This window comes from Gorilla gorilla, chromosome 2 (assembly GCF_029281585.2).
Source record: "Gorilla gorilla gorilla isolate KB3781 chromosome 2, NHGRI_mGorGor1-v2.1_pri, whole genome shotgun sequence".
NCBI lineage: Eukaryota > Metazoa > Chordata > Mammalia > Primates > Hominidae > Gorilla > Gorilla gorilla.
In genome coordinates, this window is record NC_086017.1 from 151,107,336 (window position 1) to 151,133,073 (window position 25,738).

General features: G+C 45.6%; 1 protein-coding gene and 1 long non-coding RNA gene across 2 annotated transcripts in view; both read left to right on the plus strand.

The window, feature by feature from the left end:
* The first annotated feature begins 328 nt into the window (after positions 1-328).
* Positions 329-25,738, plus strand: part of CLSTN2 (calsyntenin 2) — a 657,664-nt gene continuing 632,254 nt past the window's right edge. The window contains exon 1 of the mRNA XM_031009411.3: positions 329-751. Coding sequence (XP_030865271.3) covers positions 643-751 — 109 coding nt within the window. The 5' untranslated portion in view covers positions 329-642. The remainder of the gene's footprint in view (positions 752-25,738) is intronic.
* Positions 23,448-25,738, plus strand: part of LOC134758100 (uncharacterized) — a 47,022-nt gene continuing 44,731 nt past the window's right edge. The window contains exon 1 of the long non-coding RNA XR_010132942.1: positions 23,448-23,905. This is a non-coding gene — a long non-coding RNA (uncharacterized lncRNA). The remainder of the gene's footprint in view (positions 23,906-25,738) is intronic.

A 25,738-nucleotide genomic window follows, 5' to 3' on the forward strand; every position in this document is an offset into this window, starting at 1 on the left:
CAGAACGCCCAGAGACCCAGCCAAGGGCAAGACCCTTAGCGACGCCCGTCAGTCCTCTCCGCCCAGATATCAGTTCAAAGGGCATGGCAGGTCAGGGTCCCTCGCGCCACCCCAGATGACCCTCAGGCCTCGGGTGGCCACTTTCTGGGGGAGCCCTCCATTCCTTGCGGCAGCTTTTCCGAGAGTCGGAGTGGAGGCGCGGGGCTGGAGGGCTCTCCGGAGCCGCCCACCAGGGTCCTCTGGGGGCCCGGTCCCGACTGGGCAGGGGGACCTGGACAGGGCCCCGGAGCGTGGAGACGGCTGAGGAAAGTTGGGGGTCGGGGCCTTGGGGCGGGGAGCGCGGAACCCGGCGCCGATGCCCGCGTTCATGAATATGCTCGAGCCACCTCCCTCCCTCCGTGACGTCACGGGCCGTCCCGGGGTGAGCGCCTGAGCCGCTCCGGGTCCGCGCCAGTGAGCGCGGCTGCTGCCGGCGAGCTCGCGGTGCAGCGGCGGGAACCGGAGGCCGAGCGCCGCGGCGGCAGCGCTAGAAGCGCACCCATCGGGCACGGCGAGGAGGCCCACGGTGCGGCAGGCACCGGGAGGCGAGAGCCGGCGCGGACAGTAGGCGGCGGCTGCAGCTCGTTGGCGGCTGCTGCGAGGATGCTGCCTGGGCGGCTGTGCTGGGTGCCGCTCCTGCTGGCGCTGGGCGTGGGGAGCGGCAGCGGCGGTGGCGGGGACAGCCGGCAGCGCCGCCTCCTCGCGGCTAAAGGTGGGTGCTGGGGAAGTTTGCTCTTCTCCCAGGAGGGAGGCAGGGCAGGCTTGAGGGTGAAAGCGGCAAGGACCTAGGCTCGAGCTGGATTTGCCCACCCTCCCTTGCCGCAGCTTCTCTGGCCTCTGTGCGCCCTGGATCCCCGAAGTCAGTTCCCTGCGCCGCGGACCAGAGAGGTCCACCCGCGGACGTCAGCTCAACCCCTGGGCGGGGTCCGGGGGCCGAGCAGAAGGCGAGATCTGGGGAGTACGGACAACTTTGAGGGCTGTCTGTGCCGGGGTGGGAGCGCAGTGGGTGAGTTTCGAGCTCTGGCCCAGGGACGGCTAGAGCAGGGCGCTGGCGCGCCGTGGGGACAAGCAGGTGTCTGCTCCTGCCTGGGGGAAGGATCAGCGGCGGTGCTTTCAAGGAGGGAGCCGAGCTGTGACTTGTCTCCCAGCTCGGGGATGGAGTGGAAACTTGTAGGCTCCAGGGAAGGCCCTGCTGACACTCCTCAAGCTCCCCCAGGGCGTCTCTGACTCCCCAGGGAACGTGTACCCCCCGGGTAGGCGGCGGGGTCCGGAAGAAGCGCGGGATGTGAGGCTCCCCGCTGCCTTTCCTACTCCGCTCTGGCTACGGAGGACCGAGGAGCCTAACCTGGCACCACTCCCCTGCCCACCCTGTTCCTTTGAAGAGCTTGACCTCCCCGCGCCTCCCGCCCGGAAGGAAGCTAGATCCAAGCGAACGCCTGGCTCTGTCAGGCGAGCCTGGAAGCCGGCGAACCCCGGACTTTGACAGCTGCCTGGGAGCGCCGGGAGCTCTGGGGTGGGGGGCCGGGTCTGAAACAGGAGGTCACGTGCTTGCAGGGGGTGGGGAGGCGAGGGAAGAGCAGAGCTGGTGGGGAACAGTGGTGGGCTCAGGGGAGGCTGTGGCAGATCCTAGCTGGGGCTCACAGCTTAGTGATAACTTGTTGATTCTCTGCGCTGTTCATAAGTAGGGCTTGCGTTTCGTTTGTGGGCTGTGGCCAAATCCGCCAGGTGACAATGAGGGGTACTTGGTCCCCAAATCCTGCCTGGCAATCATCAGAGGGCGGAGGGGTTTGTGCCTGTCAGAAAATAGATTCCCTGTTAGAGACAGCCTGATTCGGACGCTTGCTTTGAGCTACACTTGACCACCAGCTTAGGGGAGGAAATGCCTATCAGGCTGCATTACTCTTGGAGGTTGGGGAGAGCTGGAGGCAGGCAGTTCGCCTTGTCTGGGCTTTAGGAACTGGCCCTCCAATAACTTAGGAGTGATACATTTGAGAAGAACATGGGAGATTATGTTTATCTGTAATTTTTAAATTTTTTGGTGTCATCGTTTTGAAAATATTTTATAAGCAGGCATTCTGTTTCTTTTCAGCATTTTTTTTCTTGGTGTATCCTTGACAGGCAGTTTCTATTTTTAGAAATGAGAAATCTCATGAGAGAAAAACTCGTTATGAAAATATCTCAGAGTGCGGTAAAGAAGCGGCTGATATGAAGGGATCAAGCTGAGAGACTGTTGTTTTGGTGAAGACAAGAATAAAAAACAATGAACTTCCAAACATCTCCCCCCTGCTTTCCCAATATAGACACTTTGTTAAACAGGCAAATTACTTTTTTGGGGGGTGGGGGGGAGGAGATTTCCCATCACTTTGTAGCACAGTAATTGATATAAGCAGATGTCTGCAAACGGGAGTTTGAAGGAGGGTGAGGAGCACACAGCAAGTGCAGAACAGGGAAGAAATCATTTGGGAAGAGGATCTGGTGTGAGTAGTAGTAATGCACGGCTGAGTTCTCAGGTCAGAATGGGAAGCTTCATAGAGGTAAGCGAGAAAGAGAAGGAGAGAGATGAAAAAGGAAAAAAAAAAAAAACCCAGGCTTTCAATGATTCACTTTATGTGGATAATTATGTGCATTTTAACCAACATCCGACTTAGAACATATTCATTTTTTGGTTAAAACGAGGCATTTGTCAGGTCGGGCACGGTGGCTCATGCCTGTAATCCCAGCACTTTGGGAGGCCGAGGCGGGCGGATTGCCTGAGGTTAGGGGTTCGAGACCAGCCTGACCAACGTGGAGAAACCCCGTCTCTACTAAAAAAAAAAAAAAAATACAAAATTAGCTGGGTGTGGTGACACGCACCTGTAATCCCAGCTACTCGGGAGGCTGAGGCAGGAGAATCACTTGAACCCGGGAGGCAGAGGTTTCAATGAGCCGAGATCGCGCCATTACACTCCAGCCTGGGCAACAAGAATGAAACTCCGTCTCAAAAACAAACAAACAAACAAACAAACAAACAAACAAACAAACAAACAAACAACTAGACGTTTGTTTTTCCAGGGTAAAAAGTTTATTGGCCCTGCAGATTGAGAGTTAACTGTCCGAATTCCCCTTGTTCTCGCTTCTTTCCCCTTCCAACCACTGGGGGGCTGCAAAGAGCTCTGTTTGCTGCTGATTTTTTTTTTCAAGATAAATGTGTAATATTTGATTACAACAGAGACATTTATTATGACACTTTAGTTAGTATTTACAGGACTGGCTTTCCTTATTACAATGCACTTGCATTTTATGTTTCCAAATCATATGATCTCTGAAGAATGTTTGAAATGATAAAGCTGTATGTTTTATGTATAATGCACCCTGCCTCTGACTTTGCCATTTTTAAGGTTCATATCATTGTTATTCCCATCACAAAAAAAAAAAAATCAGGAAGGCATGTGAAGATTGAACAAAAAACCAGATACTTCTTTCGTACAATTCTGTATTCATGTGTAGAAAAACACTGGGAGTCTGGAGTCAAGCTTTCTGACAGAGTTGAATGCACCCTCCAAACAACTGTCTGGAAGCATGTGCTCCCAGCTTCAGGCTTGTGTAAGATGTTGTGTCTGTGGTGCACAGCTTGTTCTGCCTTTGTGCTTCTTGCTTCTTGCTTCTTGCTTTAGGGACTCGAGCAGTTAATCCCTGACAACTACGTGGGGTTTTCACAGAATCACTGTACTTTCAGTGTAGACATATTTCCAATTTCAGAAATCGCACAGTGGCCAGGCAATGATAACTCCTTCCCTTCACCCTTACATATTTTGGTGATTCAAAAAAGATAAATACTTCTTGGATTCCATGAAGAGACCAGATCACATGCTCACGTTCTATGAGTAAAGCTGGTAAGGTGTTGTGGACCCAAAGAGTTTCTGGAGGCAGAGAAAGACATGTCTTATCCAAGGGAAGGAAGACAATGCAATCTAGACAACACCTCAAAGTTTGTGCTAAATTTGGCAAAATGTCAGTGGTCCCAAGACCTCAAGGACTTGGTACTCAGTCCTTCTTAAGTTCCCAATATCTAGGCATAGAGGTCATTTGGAACAATACTCAAGTATAGACCATCAATTGTTGTAGTGCCCGCCTTGTGTGCTAAGAGCCTGGCTCAGTGCTCTGGTTCTGAGCCAGTAGCAGAAGACCACCCTCCACCCCTCCCACCCCTACCTTTCTTTTTTTAAAATTTTTATTATTATTATACTTTAAGTTTTAGGGTTGAGGAGCTTCTGTTTTAGTTGGAGAGACAAGATTTTTATGTGAAAATTTTAAGAGAGTGGCAGCGGAGAGAATTTGTCCAAAGTATAGTATTGACTGTGATAGAGACACAGGCAAAGGAGATGGGAGTGCAGAGACAAGGTTTACAAAAGCAGCATGTGGTAATAGGTAAGGAGGAGGATGGAGCAGAATTATAACAACAGTATGGTGTAATTGTAGTAATTTCAGTGTATGGAGTCCCTCTTTAGTATGTCACAGGGACTGTTGCTAATCCCATTACCTGGGCAATCTCTAACTCTTACAACACGTGCAGAGCCAGTGTTAGCCCATTTCACAGATGAAGAAACAAATTCTATGAGAGGGTAAATGAACTTGCCAGGACCTCCAGCTAGAGGGTGTGGCACTGGGATGAGAATAAAAAGGTCACTATACCCAGTGTCCCCTATTTGTCAGATAGTCTTCCCAGTGGTTTTGAAAGCAGGTCTAGGGACCACAAGGAAGCTGAGCTGTTTGCATCTCTGAGTTACCCAGGAGCCCTTGTGGTCCTGCCCACAGAAGAGCACAGTATGAGTGTCTAAGGCTGTTTAAAAGGGCATGCAGGTGAGGTGAGGGAAACGGACCTTGCTCTCACCATGGAGACCAATGTTCTTGCTTAGAGCAGTCACCTCATTCTCTCTCCCACAGATTCAAAAACCATCCTTGAATATTCCAGATTGCACACTGCAGAACTTCCTGCAGGGGCAAAGGTAGTGTGGAATTTTTATGGTGGATTGTTCTAAGTCATCTTTGGGTAAGTAGCAGGTGTCTTCTACTGGTATAAGAGTCATTTTTCCAACTGAAGCACAAATGCCAAAAAGCCCTCAGCAATGCATCAGAAAGTGTACTCTGACCTGCTGCCATCCTGAAACACCTGTGGTTCTTGGACCGGAATGTGCCCTTTACCTCTCTTGGATTCTCTGGGCATCAGGCTAGTAGGTCACCTTCCTCAGCCCAATTTCCACTGTTACTCAAGATTTGGCCTTCCATAAGGAACCTTCCCAGGCTGGTTACTTCTGAGTGACTTGCCTCTCTTTCCTGCATGCCTGTGTTTCCTTGTCTGACTCTAGTCCTCAGGGCTCAAAGACCAGTGCTAGAGGCTCATTCTGACTCTCCTGGTATCTCCAGAGCCTGGCCTCAAGATATGAGATGAGCAGTATGCAGTGATTTGCTTGGTGAACTCACCTGTTTGTAATCCCTAGTGCTGTCATTTCTTGACATAGACAATTTATGTGTTTTCCCTTCTCCTCTATAAAGTAAAATTTGGGCGTATGGCCAGAAAAACTTGAGTTCCAAACCTGGCCCTACTCTTTCCTAGTTAGATGATCTTGGACAAGTTAGTTAACCCATCTGAGACTCAGTTTCCTCATCTCTAAAATAGGGATACAGAGATCTACCTTGTAAAATGGTTGTCAGGATAGTGCTTAGAGGGCACTTAGCCCAGTTTGGGGCATGTAAAATGCACTAAAAATACAATGACTAATTATTGATCACTTGAACAGTTAGTTTAGTGTCTGAGATTTGGTGAATTTTTTTTTTTCTGATCTCTTAGAAATCCAATAGCTTCGTTCATATCTTTTCTCAGTTCAAACTGTTATCCGTTCCTCTGTTTCTCAGTCTCTCTCTGCCTCTCTCTCCTTGTGTGGATATGCACCTGTGTGTAAATATCATATATAAATGTAAATGCACATGCATACACACGCATTTGGCTTGACTTGTTTGTAAAAAGACACGCTTTTTTTTCACTAGTCTATGGATGTCTTTGAAGCCAGGGCTCCATCTCGTTCATCTCAAAGGCCCTGGCACTTAGTGCAGGGCCAGCTCAGAGTAAAGGTCAGCAATATTTGCTATCTAAGTAAATAAACAAGCCTGTCTCCATGTGCTAGTGCCAGAGGTGTGGGAGGTTCTGGTCTCTGGAGGGAGAGCTTATGTGGCGTGATCTAGGTTGTAAGGAAAGATCTCCTGCCCAGTTCATACTTCCCTCCAAGCCCTGCTACCTGAGAAAACAGAAAGGCATACTTTTTTGTTTAAGGTATTGACAAGCTTTGTGATAATACATGTTTGTATGGAATGGGGTGACTGAAGCTGTGATATTCAAATAACAGCTTGAAATAGATGATTGTTTTATTAGCTGTTATCTAACCCACCACTAATTGGACCCTGTGGAAATGGTTCCCTGGGAAAGACAGGTTTTGAGGATAGACAATGGGGAGGCCTGAGCTGAGGAAGAGCACTGAGCTGAAGATCCTGGCACTGTGTAGGACAGAGGATCATGCTCTGAGATTTGGGAAAGAAACAAGCTGGAGGCCAGAGGGAGTACTGGTCAGAGGAGAATGGTTAGAATGAGAGTTAGCCCCTCCAGACATGCACTAGGTCCTGTTCTCTAGCCTTTTCAGCCAATTACTATTTCTCAGCCTCCTGTTATTCTCTGTGAGGGGAACAAAAAGATAAAAGCAAGTTCCAATTATCAAAGAGTTCACACTCTGTCTAGGGCAAACACTGCACATCACACATCACACAAACTATTGCAGAACTTGGTGACTTATGGGAAAATGGTAGATTGTGCATCACAGACCCCCCGAAGCCTTGCAGGAAAGGAAGAAGTTGGCAACAATAGAGGTCAGGAAAGATTTATGGAGAAAGTAAAAGGGATGTTGATGGGTGGGCAGGCATTGGGTAAGCATATGTCAGGGGCAGGGGTTTGCACTGGACAGGTAAATACAAGGTGGTAAGAGTGATTGGCACACAGGCACGAGTGAAGAGGGAGCTCAGCCAGGTCAAATATTATTTCTGCATCAGATTCCAGAGCTAATAAAACAGTGAATGTTTATTGAGTTCATACTATGTGCCAAGCACTATCTTGAAGCACTTCACATATGTCAGTTGGTTTGATCCTCGTACCAACCCTATGAAGGAGGTAAATCTACAATCTTATTTTTACAGAGGAGCAAACTGAGTCACTGAGAAGTGAGGTAACTTGCCCAAAGTCTCAGAGCTCAGAGGTGGTGAAACTGGGGTTACAAACTCAGAATACACGGGTAGGCATGGGTTCCCCTCTTCACACAGGCTTACCTATTCAGAATGATGTGATGTCTGCTTGAGGAAGGCTCTGAGTTAGGTCAGAGAGGCTCTGCTGCCCTGGAAGGCATTGCCTTGCTGTCCAAGAATATTTGTTTGGATTTTACTTCAAAATTGCTGAGTCGGTTTCCCTGAAAGCCTCACTCTCTGACTCACTTCTCCAAGTGAGCAATACCTGTTGCTTCTCATCCAGACAGCTTGAAGCCCTCCTCACCTCCTGTCATGCTTGGCCTCAAGCAGAGGAGGCAGCCATCTGCACTGTATAGTCCCAGATGTGTTTGGAGGGGTCTCCTGCACCAGAAAGACTATCCCAGCTGGCTGGCCTTTGTACCGACAGTTCTCCTGATTCAGTTATTCATTTGGGTTAAATATTGCCCTCTTCTGACTCTGTTTTAGGCCAGGATACATACTTTTAAACATATTAGGTGGCTAGATAACAAAGTGGATAAGAAGGGAATGTTGAGAGGTGTGCATGGCAAGGGCGGGAGGAGATCATATAGGAGTAGCAGATACCAGACTGTTGATTGGGCTGCCTTTTCTTCCACTCTCACGGCAGGATTTTATATATGGCCATTGTATTGTTCTCAGATACCCCTCTTACACATTGGTAAATGCACATTACAGGGCATATAGCAGCAGATCAAAAATCAGGACAAAGGGTCAGACTGTGTGCAGTTGATTGCAATCCAGCACCAGCAAGCCAGTGTGGTGAGCTAGGTGACATCTTGGACCATGGCCACTTGAAGCCCATTTCTTTCACTACTGAGCAGTTTTCTAACTCTAAGGACAGGCAACTTATCTCCAATACTTTCTCAGGATCTTGCTTGTCTCCAGCTCAAGACCCTCTACTCATATCAGTCCTCCCCAGAGATTGGCCAGAGATGCCCCTGATCAATACTTTTTTTCCCTAGCTCACTTTGAGCCTCCTACCCCACCCAAGGCTCACTCAGTATCTGTTTCCTTCAGGATGCCGCAGCCCCATATGTCCCACACCAAGCTCTCATTTTTCCTCCAAGAATATACTGCTTCTGCTGTGGCCTCTGGGTGAAAGGTACATCATCCATACATTCACCCAAGCCAGAGCCCCCAACGGTCCTCCAGCATGCTTGTCTCTCCACAAATATCACAACCCATCCTTCCTCATGTCTGGTTGATCCTATCTTCACCATCTAGAACCTCTCCTCAATTCCCATTGCTTCTGCCTTGTTTAGCATCTTGTGCAAATGAAAGCACTAAATTCTAATTTTGACCCCCTCTCCAACCCTCCCATTATGCTGCTGTCAAGGTGGCAGCATGTATGCCAGTACCACCAGGCCCGCAAGAAACTCCATCTCAGTCATGAATTCTATCTTTCACCCTCCACGCTAAGGTCTGTAAGGTTTTTAAGAATAGCTTAACACTCTGGAATTGCCTCAGATTTCCCTCCCTCACAGGTTATTACTGCTTGTGATGCCCATTGTCCAAACAGCATGGTGCCTTGAGATCCTGGGGTGTCTACTTCCACAGGCAACAGACGATACCACCAGCATCTAGAATCTAATATTCATGCCACATTCTGTAGTCACTTCCCTAGGGGTGCTATCACCATCTGGGGATGGGAGCTGGAACAGGCTACCGGTTCCCATCCCAGAGGAAATCAGCTCGTCTCAGTTTTAGGGTGGGTGCACAAAAGCCACCCACCTCCAACCTCTCCCATCGCAACTATAACCTCAGTTAGGGGCTCAGGCATTCACAGAGCAAAGGCCAGGACTGGAGGTATCTTCAGAGAACTTCTGCCTTCATCCTTACAACCCAAACCTCCTTCTTAGAACAGGCAGCCATACCCCTTCTGACAAACCTGTCCAGGGAAGCCCCAGACCTCCCAAAATAGATCCCAAACTCTCCAGCCTGGCGTAAAAGTCTACGATTTTGCCCATCTGGCCTTCTCTACTGTCAGTGAGCTTTCTAGAAATTTCCAAATAGTTAATGCTTTCATCTTTCAAGAACTTACTATGCACCAAGCACTATTCTGACTGCTTTATAGATATTAACTCATTCAGCCTTCCTGACCACCAAGTGAGATGTGCACTCTTATTATCCCCACTTTACAGATGAGGAAACTGAGGCAAGGAAGGTTAAGCTACTTATCCAGTTTACCCAAGTAGTAAAACAGCAGAACTGGGATTTAAATCTAGAAAGTCTAGTTTCAGAGTCCCCCCTTTTATCCAGCCCTGGATGCAAAGTGGAGCCACTTGAGAGAGATTTAAAATAACACCAATGCCCAGAACCCATCCCAGAGATTTTGTTGTAATTGCTCAGGGACAGCACCTGAGAATCTATGTGAAGCTCTCCAGTATTTCTGGTGCCCAGCCAAGACTGAGAACCACTCCAGCAAACTCTACTGCTTCTGCCAACTAAGTGCTACTTCCAGGTGGGGGCTGTGCTCCTCTGTCTTTCACCCACCAGTCCTTTATTTTCTCTGTCAAAGCTCCCATTGCCACCTGTCTCCCAGGGTGGCTGTGAGCCCTTGGTGGGGGAAGTGCCCTGCTCACCTCTGTATGACTGTTGCCCAGCACTGTCCAAGGCCCAGAGCAAATGCTGAGTGTTGAGGGGGTGACTGGTGCTAGGCGCTGCTGCCCACGCTGGCTGCAAATCCTGCAGGGCTCTGTGCCCATGTACCTTCTCCCGTCAGCACTGCTTCCTTCCTTTGGTCATGGGGAGGAGCTGCCCATCAGGACTTTCCCTTTTAGTTATTTGACTATCTGCCCAAACCAACTTGCAGCATTTGCTCCATGGTGGTTTAAAATACTCGCTTCCGCACATGAGTCAAGAGAACGTTAACCACCTTGAAATGTATTAAACAGTCAGGCCGGCAGATACCAGTGGAATTCTCATTCAGAAAGGCTGTCAGTGTTTTTCTCATTGCTTCTGAGAATGCTTAATTGGCTAACATTTGACTTATTTCTATGGAATCACTGCATCAAATTGTCATGTGAAAATTGCCAGTTAAAAAAAAAAGACATCATTTTTGTGACATCAGCCACTTTGCATCTCTATGATGTCTGCTGTATTATATAGTTAGGTAAAACTTTGGAGTCTTAATCAAGTCTGACTAGAAAATCACTGTGGAGTATCAAAGAAAGGTCATGGTCTCGGACTCATGTGACCTAGATCCACTGATGAGTTGTGAGGTTCAGGGCAAATCACTCAGCCCCTCTGGGTGTGAGTCTCTATCACATGCAGAAAGGACACAATGGCACCTCCTCTACCCAAGAAAGTTCTAAGTATTCAAATGGAAGTGGCTCTGTATGCCTTTTGAAAGAATAAAGCGCTTACAAAAACAAGGTGATCATATTTAAGAAATCTTCGAGACTTAAACCCCAAAACAAAACTCTACGTCTTTCTTACTTTATACTGTCTTATTAATTTAGTTAATTATATTTTCAGGAGAAGTTTGAATTTAGTGTGAGTCTCTTCCCAGTTCTTTGATGTGTAGCCTGCATGTGTCACACAGCTGGTAGTCACCATGGTTACGCAAAAAATGCAGCAGTTGCAGGCCCATAAATTTTCAGGAAGAACCAGTCAAAACTGTTAATATTATGTCAAGTTGATGTGTTGTTTTCCAATTTGCGTGGATAACTGCATTGCAGCAAATTAGTTAAAACAGATAAATGTTAATCTAATGCATGTCTCCTTGTAATTAATGAAATATAACCATTATGGGGGTGTTTGATTTATCATTTTAATTTATAAAATGCTGAATTCTCCTATAAAGTTAGTTATAGTAATAGGAAAAGCTGACCCATATATAGCATTAAGAAAAATAATCACATCTCTATAAATTAATCACTCTCTAAAAGGATATAGTTCATTAACACTATGAACTGAAAGTGTTGGATGTAAATTAGATTAACCTTTTTAGTGACACTTCCATTTATATTGCACATTCTCTTCAAACTAAAAGCACTTTACATATATTAATTCAATTAACCCTCCCTAGACCCTTGTTAAGTAAGTACATATATCAAAGTTGGAAGGGAGGAGAAATGAAACCCTTCAAAAATACTGAAATCCTGCCCTTAGGATGTATGATTTATGATTTCCTCTGCAGCAGTACAGTTTATCCAGATTTATATGGCTTGAGAACATGGGTACATATCCATGCTTTCTCTCTCATGCTGCCAAGAAACCCTTAACATGTCACTTCATGCCTGAAGCTGGAGACGCTTCTGCCTGAAGCTTAGGCCAGATGCTGTAAGGAAAATTCTGTTTTATTTAATAAAATGTACCTCAGCAACTCTGGGTTTGGTGGTAGACAGGGCATGTCCAAGTGGGTATGGGTGGCCAGACCTTAGTGCCCCATTCAACAACCAGAGGGCCATTGTCCCTTGGTCTTGCTGCTACTCCACCTCTACCCTTTTCACTTGATCATCTGGAGGCTCAGGTCAGACTGCAGCTCTTGAACAAGACCTTGGGATGCTACTGGGAGGAGAAACAAGGATCTGCAGGGAGGTAGGGATGGGCATTAATCTTCCTTAGCTGGGGTCCCTCCTCAGACCTGCCTTGGTGAGGGGCAGAGGCTGCTGCTCCCTCACCTGCTGAGATGGAAGGCAAGGATCAGCCAGAAGAAGACTTCATTCTCCGTCCTGCCTAAAAGCCTATTTCTCAAGGAAAGTTTCCTGAGTGAGGATCTGGGTCTTCTGCTGTAGTGTGTCACTAGGAGTGCCCCATCTTTTATGGGGCCATGCCTCTTTGGAGCACTTACCATTATTGCTCAGGCTTCCTGGAGATAACTATGCACCCAGAGAGAGGAAAAGGATGGAAGCAGTCTTGCATTATAAGAACTAGAAGACTCAAGGCAGAGACTACAAACATTTCCTTAGTTTCATTGAATATGTGTTTGGTGACTTGAGGTTCTGAATGTTCATTTTTCCAACTCTTTCTGCTCCTTAAAGTTCTGAAATGCACAAGCACTCCCCTAGGGGCAGTGTCACACTGTATTCCACAAACCAGTCTTCTTTGAAATGGAGTGCATCTCAGATAACAGCCTACCTTTTAGCTGATGGTTCCAAACCTACCAAGGGCAATGGCTAACCCAAAGGAATGAATCACTAATGATAAGGCATGAAATCTAGTGTAGAAAAAACATTTTGGAGTGTTTGGATTCTTCTCCCTGACTCTGCAGTTAGAAAATAACCTACTCTGGTCCTCCCAGCCAACATGCAAGGACAGTTTAAGCCCACAGTCCTAGAATCTCACCACATTGTACTCTGCCAATACTTATTGGTGCACATCTCTTTGCTGCAAATTGCCCTAGCTTCTCTCCTCTAAGTAGTGCCTTACAGGGATTAATAATCAGGACTTAAAGCCAAGAACTAAAATGTTATCATTCAGGAAACTCACAAAGATGCTGGAGAGTGAGAAAAAATATTCACTTTTCAGTTCATGATATTTTAAGAGTTTTGTTTTTTCTATGATGCTTTTATTTGTGGGAGAATGGACCATCATTTGGAGTAGGAAAGAAAGCTAAAATTACTCACAATGAGAGTAAAAAGAATGTCATAGCTAAGACCCCGATTTCACCTTCCTAGATTTATTTTTGTTGTTGTTTTTTCTCCCAAAGGAAAACCAATTATTTTGACTTTATTGTGCTATCATCAGAAATGTCAAGATGGCTGTATCTTGCTTAATTATTAATGTTAGAATTATATTTAAGACTTTTTAGTAATTTACTGTGATTTTAATTAGAAGTCATAGATAAAGCATTTTTATTGCACTTGCACTTTTTTTTCCTTTTTTAACAACTCCTGCCTCCTTTCCATGCCAATCTTCCAGAAATTAAATTCCAGTCTTCCTAGGGAGAAGGAACTCAAGTCAGGGACCAGCCAAGAATCTTCTTAAAACCGTAGCTTTTCCTTCAGTTTTGCTTTTTAAATATTCCACTACTACTTTGTCCCAATGGCCACAGCAACAGAAGAGGAGAACAAACAGAATCGTCACATTAGCCTTTAGCACTCCTCTTGTCTCACTCTTCCCTTGTCTTGCCCTCACCCCTCCAGGATTCTTCTCTTTTTGTCCTTGGTAGCATCAAGGACTGCTTTTGAAGGTAGGGTTTGGCTGCTCCCTGGAAGCCACTCCTTAAAATACTACCCATAATGGAGAGAATCATCATCACCCTAGCTTTACAATTTGTGTTTTCTCAATTCAATGGAAAATGTGAGCAAAAGCATCTTTAGAAAATATTGCTACTTTTTGGGCATGGTTGTGGGTGCCTGTAATCCCAGCTACTCAGGAGGGTGAGGCAGGAGAATCACTTGAATCTGGGAGGCAGAGGTTGCAGTGAGCCAAGATAGCACCATTGCACTCCGGCTTGGGTGACAGAGCGACTCCATCTCAAGAAAAAAAAAAGCAAAGAAAAAAAATTGTTACTTTTATTGATCAGAACCAGCCAACCTTGCTAAAGACAGAGGGCTTGCTATGAGCCACCACTTCAAAACAAGTCACGTGTTCTTATATAGGAGGCCATTTGATTGGAAGTGTGAATGAGGTGACTTGCTTTGAAGTGGTGGCTCATAGCAAGTCCTCTGTCTTTAGTACAGTGCTTTTACTCACATTTTCCACTAGCTTGTGGACTGATCTCTCTTTCATCCAGTTCTACATAGCCCTTGGTGGATCTTCCAGATACACACACACAGTCACTCCTGCTCAAAATTTCTCATGTGACTTCACCACTTTCATGATACAGTCCACATTCCTTGGCTTGTCTTAAAAGGCCCTTAGTTGGTGCCTACCTGTTCCTGGGCTAGAATTGAAGCTCTGTGTGAGCACAGCCCAGCACCTAGCCCAGTGTCGGAGTGAGCAAATGAGGGAACCCTCTCCACACTTGCCCCTCTCACCTCAGCCCCATCTGCAGGACGACCCAGTTTTCTGCCTGGAGTTTTCCTGTGTTCTGTCTGCTGTGCACACTGCTCTGTCTCCTCCTATGCTTTGTCCTGCCTGGCAGCCTGGCAGGCCTCCCCCACGCTGTCAGCATTTCTGGGAATCCCCTGGGGCACTCCCCTCCCTTCATTATGTGGCTCCCATATAGAACTCCACAGTGACACTACTCGATTGCATTGTCATTGCTCACCTATCTGCGCCTCACTAGATTGCGTTCCTTCTTCCCAGGTTCTCAGACTCAGTCTAACGCTATGGATGAAGTAGGTGGATATGAATGATGGATGGAGCTCCCTGGAACCCAGCTCTTTGCCTTGTGGGGGAATGTAAGGCTGGTGTGTGGAGTTTTCCTTGTCTAATCTTTCTCCTTCATTCCCCGGGATCCCCAGTGTTCATCTCCTCAGTACACACACATAAGGGCTGGCAGAGCAGGAGGATTAGGAGAGGTCAACATCCCAGGAAGGGCCCTACTGGTTATTGCTGGCATGAGCTGATACATTCAAGATGGGGAGATAGAGCCCAGCTGGGGTTAGGGGCCTTTTGGGTATAAGTTATGGCTGGGGAGCGGAAGCTAGATAGCCCAGGGTCATGAGCCTCTGCGGCAATTTCCAGAGTGTGCACCCTTCCTGGATAATTAATGTAAATTACCTTTGCTGTCAGTGAAGTAGCATAGACATAAGCCCCCACTTTGCTCCATAGCATTGGATACCAAACACGTGGGAGAATATCTTCTGTCACGCACTGATGAGAATTTGGTTGTAACCATCAGCTGCTGCAGGTGGATCTGACACTTTCCCATGTCATTCCTTGGGTCCTCCTTGCTCCCATCAGCATTCCCTTAAACCCTAGACTGTACAAGTTTTAAGTGGATAAAGCATGCTCCATTTTCCAAACAGGTCATTAAAAACAATTTGCAATTTGTGATATCAGATGCATGTGTGTGTAGAGGCAAGAAGGAAGTTTTTAATTGGAAAAGCTTTGTCTTCAATTAAAGTGGGATGCTGAATGTGATGAGGCCTGTGGAGTTCTGAGCCCACAGCTAGGGAGGCAGGGCAGCAGGAAGAGGGGCCAACTTTTGGCTGTGCTGAGATTTCCAGGTTGTGTATGTAGTCCACAAAATGAACAAACGGGAGTCTCTCTGAAGACAGAAAATTTACTTTTTGCTGGGAATCCCTTATGGGAATCCATAAGGATAGGCTGGTTTGGTTCTGAGTGATAAAGCTTTGCACTCTACATGGGGAAATACCATCTTCCTCAACCAAACCAAAATCCTGAGCTTTTGAGGCTGGTGTTGAGAGAGTCACCTTCTGAGGGACAGTCCCCAGGCACATGGATGAGAGCTAGGTTGCTAACAGCCCTGATTCTCTCCTTGAAATTCCCTTTCTTCTAGGGGTAGAGGTTTTTCTCCAAATAATGCTGCCACTCCCTACATGGGCTGAGGTTGAGCCAAGATAGAATAGACCATTTTTTCTGTAACTCTGGCTCTAGTGGAAATAACATTTCCCTTTAGATATCAAGGCTTGAACTTGGACCAAACAGGATTTTACTAAAGTTTCAGGATAGATAACGGAAATAAACATAAAGAATCATGAACTTTCAACCCTATGAGAACCAATGGTCGCTTTTAACAACATATATTTTGTAGTGCCCCCATTATTATTTCTGAAATGAAATGTACTGATACTGTTATGCATTTATATAATTTAACAAATCAATATAATGTCTTCACTGAATACAAAGAAATTAGAAGTTAAATAATGTATAATAAAATGATATGTATTTCAACAAATGCTTGGGCCCAACCATACAAAAGGAAGTAGTGAATTAGATGTTTGTTGTCAGTTCGCAGCAACACCACGTGAATCACTGTGAATTCAACAGCTTACAGATGCAAACAGATCTGTGTGTGTTGTATTGGTGATTCAGATGTCATGGACATATTGTGGCGATGTGACTTTTTTAAATGCTGAAAGACTTCTGGCAATATTTTGAATAAGACAAAGCATTCTTTGGCCTCAATTCATAGGATGGTTGTATTCCTGGAAAGCTCAGGGTTTATCAAAGCTACACAAAGAATATCCAGCTGACTCACTTTAATGCCACTGGTATAGGAGAGAGAACTGTGGGGCTCTAGATGGTATGCTGGGGGCCATTCAGGCAGAGTGGTGCCTGGATCACCCCGCCACCGCACATGCACTCACCATTTCCTGGCTGTAAGAGGTACCCAAGAAGTATCTCATATGTGCTTACAGGCCGAAATTGCCTTAAAGGGTAGACAACTTCTAGAACAGTAAATAGGTCTTTCTAAAGACATTTTTGGGGAAAAGAGGAAAATGTCACCAGCTGGTGGTCAACTGAAAGAGGCCAGGATTTCACAAGGAGATCTTCTGGAGAATAGGGTCTCCCTGGTGGGGGATGCTGGAAGACCACTTGGGGAGCCCATAGATCATGTGCGAGAACATCATTTAGACCAAGCAAAAGGAGGATCACTGCTTTGCCAGTTAAGCATGGGGACATCTCGTGGTCTTTCCCATTGCCTGCTTCTCTACCTGACACAGAAGCACTGTTAGGGGGTGTGCGGGGAGACCACACTGGGCCCGGAGACAATGACCTTTGGATCAGATATAAGATTGAAGTTTAAAAGTGAACTGGACTAAGTCTTCTTAACAAAAAAGAAATGAAAAGCTATGAATTGGGCTGGAATATCTTTAAGGCAGCTACCACCCTTTGGGAAAGAGGAGCTTGACAAATCATGGTAGGGAGCAAAAATAACATCATTTGATGTTTATAGTCCAGTGGATTAGACTCCAGCAAACTGGCTAGAGTGTTTATTAAGTTCAATACTGATATTTCAGAGATAAAATGCTATTCTGTTGGATAAAAATTATTCCTTGATTTTCTCATGGATAATTTAAAGAGGTGAGGGTTTTTATTTTGTTTTTGTTTTTGTTTTAATCCCTACATGGCTCTTTCATATTTCCCCCTCCTCACATAAGCTTGAAGTGTTTCTAAGAGAGAAGCCGGATTGCCTAAGAGAGTTTCAGCAACTTTGAGATGAAAATGCATTTTAATATTTTGATTTAATGGGGAATGGTATAGCCCCTTAATAAGTAGTTCAGTGACATTTGGTAGTTCTGTAATATTTGACTTGGAGTTGAGTTTATAAAAATTTCAGCCCAACAGTAACTTCAGGGCATTAACGGATGTATGTATTTCTGAAATGAGAAGACCTGGTTGACCTTCTGATTCCAAAATCAACACCATTCCTTATGCATCACCATATTTTCGATTATAATGGATGATGGACTATGAATTTTAAAAACAGCTTCTCTGCAAGCTCCTGCAAAGACCCAGCTTGTGCAATAAAAAGAAGAGCTTGGGAGGGGGAGGAATGTCCTCATGCCCACTCTTCTGACTTGACTTACTAAAATGCTTCCTTCTCCGAGACTGCTTTGGTTTTTTGCCCCCTACATTGGTTCCTTGGGAATTTTTTAGAACGTGGAATCTTTTCTAACTTTGTGGGGAATTTTTATCCTGATTTGCTGAAATGGTTGAGCTTAGGAAAGGTAAAGTCCTGTCAGTAAAAACCTGAGATTTTATGAAACACCTATGATAGCCAGACAAAAGTATGTCTAACAAAAAATTGGGGGAGCAAAACGGATGCCTAGGGCATGGTGTTCTTGCATCTCTTTGCCATTTCAGGATAAATTCAGGCCTTTGCTACCTGTTCGTTTCCCATGTCACCGTCGTCTCACCTTCCAAGTAGAAAATACCCTAAATGGATTATATTAAGGTCCCAACATGTCATTCCTAGGCAGTGATTAAGGTCGGGGTTATTCTCAGGGAGCCCCAGGATGCAATGGTTTTGTGGGTACTGGGCTTATGTTTGTTTTTACCAGGAGGTTCAGAAACAGACCTCCCTTCACCAAGGGTGGTCACAAAATCAGGTCTGAAACGGCCCCATATTCTACCCATAGCCAGCTCAGAATGGGGAAGGGCCAGCCCTACCCGCTACCCCACTGTGCTGAACTGGAGGAGTAGAATGGTTGTTGAGTTAGGTGGGACCTGCTAATAGTGGCTTAGAATTTGGGGCTTCCTCCCCAGAGGGAATGTGAGCTTTGGGTTCAACCTCGTAGCTGGCCTTGATACCTTCTAGGAAATGCCTTTAATCAGGCTCAATAAAGTACAGGTTGAACAGAGGCTAGATAGTCTCTATCATATGGGCAGGGCATATCTGATACAACCACCCTCTATGCCCACACAGATCCTCTCCCCTACAGGATTGAGAAACTACCTATTGGGTACTCTGTTTATTACCTGGGTGATGAAACAATCTGTACACCAAACCCCCGTGACATGCAATTTACTCATGTAACAAACCCAACATATTCCCCCTGAACCTCTAGGGAAAAGGGTATTTGCAGGCATAGAGGGTGGTTGTAGCTGTCAGTGCTGTGCCTGTATCCCTTCTGCTCATGCCTTTTTCATGCAGGTAGGCCTGACTTCCAGCAGCACCTGTGGTCTCTCCCTGGCCCCTAGACCCCTCTGTGCTTGCCAAGTGTGGCAGGTCAGTAGTCAGAGGGAATTAATGCCTTTGGTAACTGTCCTTACCAATGACTCACAGGCATTGACGGAGCAGCATTCCAACTCCCCCTTCCCTCTCCCTCAGGTGGGAGGATGACTGAGGTATTTTACCCAGTGTCTGGGCATCTCCAAGAGGATTAAGCTCCAGTTTTGCCCACACTGGTAACTTGCTTCTAGCCTTTACTGGCTTTCTTCCCTTCCTGAGTCACTTCTCCACTCCCCTACTGGTATTTCCTGAGACCACCTCCTACACACACCTTTGCTCAAATCCTTGCCTCAGGGCCTGCTTTTGATGGAGCTCAAACTAAGAGGGAACAAACAAGAGAAGGGCTGTGTGTGTGTGTGTGTGTGTGTGTGTGTGTGTGTGTTGGCTTTTTTCCCCTTCTAACTTTTATTTTGGGTTCAGGGGGAACATGTTGGGTTTGTTATATGGGTAAATTGCGTGTCACAGGGGTTTGGTGTATAAATTGTTTCGTCACCCAGGTAATAAGCAGAGTACCTGATAGGTAGTTCCTTGATCTTCATCCCCCTCCAACCCTCCATCCTCAAGTTGGCCCCTGTTGTTTCCTAAGAGAAAATATTTTGTAGTAGAGTACTTGACACTCTTCTGCATCTACCTATACAGTAAATCTATTTCAGGCTATCAATTCTGGGATTCCTTTGGGCATCCAGTCAGACTTGCTGGCCAGCTGTGAGGTTTGTGGGGCATTTGGAGAATACTGTGTAGTCATTGAACTCTCAGCGCTTGTGTGCAGCACTTAAACTTGTCTTCACATCCATCTGGGGCTAGGAGACTTTGCTAGAATAAGCTGTGCTGTGTTCTGCAGCTGAGGCAGGCACTGAGCCTGGCAGTGGTGGTGATTTTTCCTCTGGGCTCAGGACTCTGAAGGCTCCTTGAGGGCAGGGTTGTCCTAGCTCTTTTCCCAAGATCTGGGGTATGGCAGTCACCTACCCTTTGGAGGTGAAATGACTTGAATTAAGCTGCGTGCCTGCAGCCTACATAACCCAAGTGTCTGGGGGAACATCTGGCACCTCTGATCACAGCCAGATTTCTCGAGTGTCTATTTTCAGTATTTTCCCAGAGCACCTATAAGTGGATTTGCAAAGCACTTACCTCTGTCTTCACCACTTCCTTTGATGGTGTGGAACAGCTGGCAGAACTAAAAATCCTTCCCCTATATCCACCATAGCTTGTGCATAGGTCTAAATTACTATGGCATTTCAGGTATTTCAGGTAAGACAATGAAAAATCTGATTGATACAAATTCTGCGTTTCTCTAAGAGACTTAGTGCACTGAGCCATTGTCAGCTGAGCAGTTTGATGTGAATTAGTCCATTAGCTTAGACACATGGCCCAGCTTAAATGGATGGGATTTAGTATCTTTTACTTTTTTAACAGCCAAATAACTTTATTTCAGTGAGGAGAGTGTTAGCATATATAACATATATATTAAATATAGCATATATGTTGCTATATATATACGCATATATACACATACATGTATATATGGCAATATTGCTATCTATATCTATATCTATATCTATATCTATCTATCTATCTATCTATCTATCTATATATATATATATATGGCAATTCCAGTCACTGAAGTATAACATCTGATTTATTTGAAAAGTTCTCTTAATTCTGGGTGGCTGACCCGGGCATTGTGTGTGAGTAGTGTATGAATCCTCACAATGCCACTGAGAAGCTACAGGATGTTGGATAAATTGCATAACTCCTCTGTGACTCAGATTTCTCATCTCTAAAATGGGTATATTAAACTCTAGCTCAAGAGGCTGTTGTAAAGATGCAGTAAGCCTGAGGATATAAAAACCTGGCATACAAGAGGCTGGTGTTTAGGTTATCCATTGCTGCCTAACAAACCCCTGCACAACTTAGCGAAACAGTGACCATTTGATTATGCTCACAGGTCCTGTGGCTCAGGCATTTAGACATGGGGTTATAGTTTATCCCTGCTCTACGATTTCTATTGCCTTGAATAACTGGTGGTTGGGATCATCTGGAGGTTTCTTCAGGCTGGGCTCATGGGCTGCTATTGGCTAGTGACAAGGTCCTGTACATGGTCTCCACATGGCATTCAGCTTCCTGACTGGATCATGGTAGGGACAAAAATAACATCATTTAATGTTTGTAGTCCAGTGGATTGGGCTCCACCAAACTGGCTAGAGTATTTATTATGGTCAATGCTGATGTGTCAGAGATAAAATGACTTCAGGATGGTTATGCTTCTTACCTAGTGGATCAGGACTCCAGTGCACAGGGACTTCTGTGGATTCAGCTGAGTCCGTCTCCGAAGTCATCTAGAGCTAGGCCCTTCTCATCTCAGATGTGCCTCTCACTAGCTGATGGCTTGCATTTTCTCCTGGATTCCTTTTGTTCCTGACCTTGACATTAGCTACAGTGGTCTCTATGCTCCGAGAGAGAAAGGATGGATAGGGGACATTCATTTCTTGGGGAATCACAGCCTCTGAGGTGGGCAGCATGCATGGAGGGAGCTCTGGAGCAAAGATGGAGTCCCTGGAGAGGGTTAGACCCAAAGGCTGGAGAGATGTGCAGTGACAGGGGGTGGTAGGACCCTGAGGATAGTTACACATCTTTGTTAAGTTGCATTCAGCCTGCCCTACAGCTAACACTTGATGAGCACTCACCAGAAGCCAGCCTCTTCTGGAGATTTCTCATGCATCAGACTACCTGAGATTTCTCTTGTCACAACTCTGTGAGTTGGGTCTCCTGACTTCCCTATTTTCCAGTTATGGAAACTGAGTCTCAGAGAGCTTCAGAAAGTCCATAAGTAGTGGTATTAGGACGTGAACCCAGAGTTCAGAGCCTATGCTGGTCATGTTGCTTCGGTATTCAGCCTCCCACTTGGTAACATGTTCTCATATTTTGTTCTGTATTTATTGTGTATTACTCATTTTCTCTAACTCTACTTCATACTCATTGAAGGCGAGACTGTGCCTTCTCTTATATTCTCCTCCTCTGCAGATGTGAGTACCTCAGAAGAGAAGACTAGGGCTTGACAGAGAGGCCACCATCCTTCTCAGTGGCCCAGGATGGTGATTGTCTCGTTAGTCACCCCCGCTGGGCTTGAGTCGATGGAGAACAGAGAAGGCGTTGTTGCTCACATCCTGTTCTCCAAAGGAAATTTTGTTCTAGTTTATTGTGAAAGTATTGGTTTTGAAATTGAAACACAGAGGTCTACTAAAGGGATGTTCTGTTTGGAACAGACTCTCTTTTTTCCTGTTTTCAGGTGAAAAGCAATAACCATGAAGAAAACAGAAAGAAAACCCTCTAAAGAATATTGTCAATGGCTCTGACAGGTTAAAGCTGTTGAATAAATGCAGAATTTACATGACAAAAACTTTGAGCGCAATGCTGATTGTCATTCACCAGTAATAGAATTCCCTGAAAAGCAAAAATATCTTAATTAAAAAAATACATAATTTATTTTTTCTGGTATGCATCCTTTTGCCTCACCCTCACAAACTAATTAGACTGGAATATCACTTTCCCCAAACTTAACTTTACCAAGGCTGTGTCTGCTTCATCCGTAATGCATCCTCCCCTCTTTCTGGGCTTAGCAGGCTGCTTAGAGCATAGAAAGCTGCAATGAGCGTTGCCAATTTGAAAGACAGGTTTTTTGCCCTCAGACAATTTAAGTTTTGATGCAGAAACTAGCAAGCTGACAGATTAAAATATTAAACGATGATGCTGTACAGGAGGGCAACACAGACATTGAATGAGGCTGGAGTCAGGATTGGCAGAGGTGATGACAGCAGGTGATGCCTGCTCTGAGCAGGGGCCATTCATGCCTCTGGGGCTGCCCAGAGATGAGCTCTCCAGCCTCATCTCTGCCACACCTGACACTTCAAGCTCAGGAAGAAATCAGGTGTTTCACCCCTCCAGGCAGCACCACTTACTCTCCCAGCAGGATCTGGGATGCCCTCATCTTCTCCCTACCCACAGCCTACATCCAGATCCCAACTGGTGCAGAGAGATCAAGTATCCTCTCAACACTAACCTTCTCTATGTCTTCTTAAAATGAAGTTTCATCTTTCCTCCTTCTATGATTTTGCCTCAACTCTAACCTGTATATGCCTCAAATAGAATTTATGTAATCTTTACTTTTTTTTTTTTTTTATCTGAGAAGCCTGATTGGTTTATTAGATAATGAGCTATGTGAAGGTGCAGGGCTCATGTCTTAATTCATACCGGCATCCCGGCATCTGGTAACTAATTACTGACTGGCTGAATAGACAAAGGAATGAATGAAGTGATTTAATGAGATGGCCTTGGAGCATGGGGGACTTTACAGGGGTAATGAGGGTTTGAGGTTTGAAAGGGTTTCAGAGAGGGGAAATGATGTCAGCTGATGGCCCTAAGTCAGCAGAGGACATGTGCTAGTTTGGGCACAAGCTAAGACCAGCCTGTTTGCCACAAGCTGCTCTTGGAAGGCCTGGGCAGAATAGGAATCCCATGATCTTGAGCTGGAGGGGCTGGGCTAGTGCAGGAAACTTTCTTGGGCACTCACAGTCTCAGAATCACCGGGCGATCCCCTGTGTCAAACTCATCAAAGGCAAGCACTTGTCCTTGTTTTTCTGATTCTCTTTTCCTGCTGAGTTACTGCCTGTGTGAAAGCAGCTGTGAGGCCCCCTGTTTGATATTTATCCACCCTGCAGATGAAGTCAGAGCTCAACAACACAGGGATTAGCCAGGGTGCCTGGCTGCTTGCTCTCCTTCAAAAGGAGAAACTAGGGGCCAACTCTCACACAGGAGGCCAGTCAGAGCAAATCCCTGCTCCTGCTTGATTTGTTGCCTGGATACATTGTTGCCCCTTGGCAGGGGTACAGCCACCAGAACATTTGCCCCATTGTGATGTCTCCTATGTCTCCACAGTCATCAAACACCAAGAATATTGCTGGCCACTCTTGGGAGGGCTTATCAGCCACAAGGTGTATGTGCCCACCACTAGCTCTTGTCAGGAGGTGTGAGGTGAGTTTTGTGTGCGCATTCATTTTTAGCTTTACCTTTCTGTTGTCTGTATTTCTCCTTCCTCTGCCTCAGTGATTACTTTTCTTTTGAGGCACACCATGCATTTCTGTACAAAAGACTGAAATCCATTATAGAATGTGGTAAGACATCAAGGAATAAAATAAATTTGATTTATGTCCAGGGTGGTATAATGAACATGAAAATGTGGCTGGCCATGATGTACCAGGTGGGCTGGGGGAAGGGAGATCAACTGGGAACCCGCAGAGAAGCACACCTGGCAGCTCTGTGCTCCTTCTAAGTGGTCGGTGTGTGATTCTGTAGACTCGGGATTTGACGACAGTCTTATGCAAAGAAAACCCCACATGTCTGGAGTAATAGATAGGCTGTGAAGCATTGTACCATCTGATCCTGTCTCTGCAGGTATACCATATTTCATCAATTCTAAGATGGCTTTTGAAAAATAATAACATCTCTTAAATCAGGATGGGTCTTATAATTGATGGCATCCTAGATGTGATGAAATGTGTTAAATGATAGTGTCATTCATTTGCCTGTTTGGTGTCAGATCTATTTCTACCCTTCTGTTACTTAGCTCTGTATGGTGGGAAACTACGTCCTCCAGATGTCTTGCCAACTTGCTTATGGTGAGGAAGGGGAGGCACTGGTGGAAGACAAGAGTGAGAGGAAGAGAGAAACCAAAGTATTCCCCATGTGTCTTTCTCTACCTTGGGCAATCTCACTGTCAGTGACCACTTCTCCTCTTCTATAGCTCTAGCTTCTGGCACACATCTTCTGCCTCTGCTGAGCCCCCCTTGCAGAGGATGGCTGCCAAATTTCCAGGTCTACTATGTGGTCCCACTTCCTGGGCTGTGGAGACCGTGTCTCCTTCTTTTATCCCTCCAGCCCTGGGGTGATAGTGGCCTCCTGCCTTGCCATTTGCTGCTTAGCTTCCCATTCTCCATCACTTGGGTAACTGATTTTTCATGTTACATTTCCTCTCTTTGAGGTACATAGTGTCGTTAGTTTCTTCTTAGTTAAATCTTGACTGTTACAATGATACATAATCACCAGATTAAACAGATATCAAGGGGGCATTGTTTCTCTTTTCCACATCCACACATTCTGCAGAATCTATTCTAGTTAGGGTGACTAGTGATACATCTGATGCCAAACTCAGAGGATTCTTTGGGCTCTGTAGTATTTGACAGTGATGCTATCCCCATTTGTTGAAGTTTCCTCTTTCATTGTCTCCTGGGTGATCACCCCTTCTTTCCTTTTGCTCCTTAAATTTTCCCCACTCTCTTTGCCAGTCATCTCTTCTGCAAGTCTCTAAACTATTGGGTTCTGTAGCGTTCTAAGCTCATTCTGTGCCCTCAGCCAACCCCGCCCCCCTTTTTTTACTCTACCTGCTCACACCCATGGCTTTAAATACAACTTCTCTCTGCAGCACAGAGCCGTTTCCCAAGCTTCAGACACAGAATGTCACTATCCACAAACCACATTCTTTGGGTTATCTTATCCCACAAACCAAAATGTCTTTGACTGAACTAACCTTCTCCTCTCCCACCCCATACCAGCTTATTCTCCTGTGTTTTCTATCTCAAAGGATGGAATTGTATCCATTCTAAAATCCAGACTAGAAACATCATGGGGTTATCCTGGACTCTTCTCTCTACTTTACCTCCCAAATCCACCTGGTTTTCAAATGCTTTATTCAGTGGTGTGTGTAAATGCTTAAACACCAGCTTTTAGGGGGAGAGGGAAGGGAAAGCCCTCTGATTTGTAGCATTTGCCAATTTCTTTAGTGTAAATGCTCCCATCATGACTGATTTC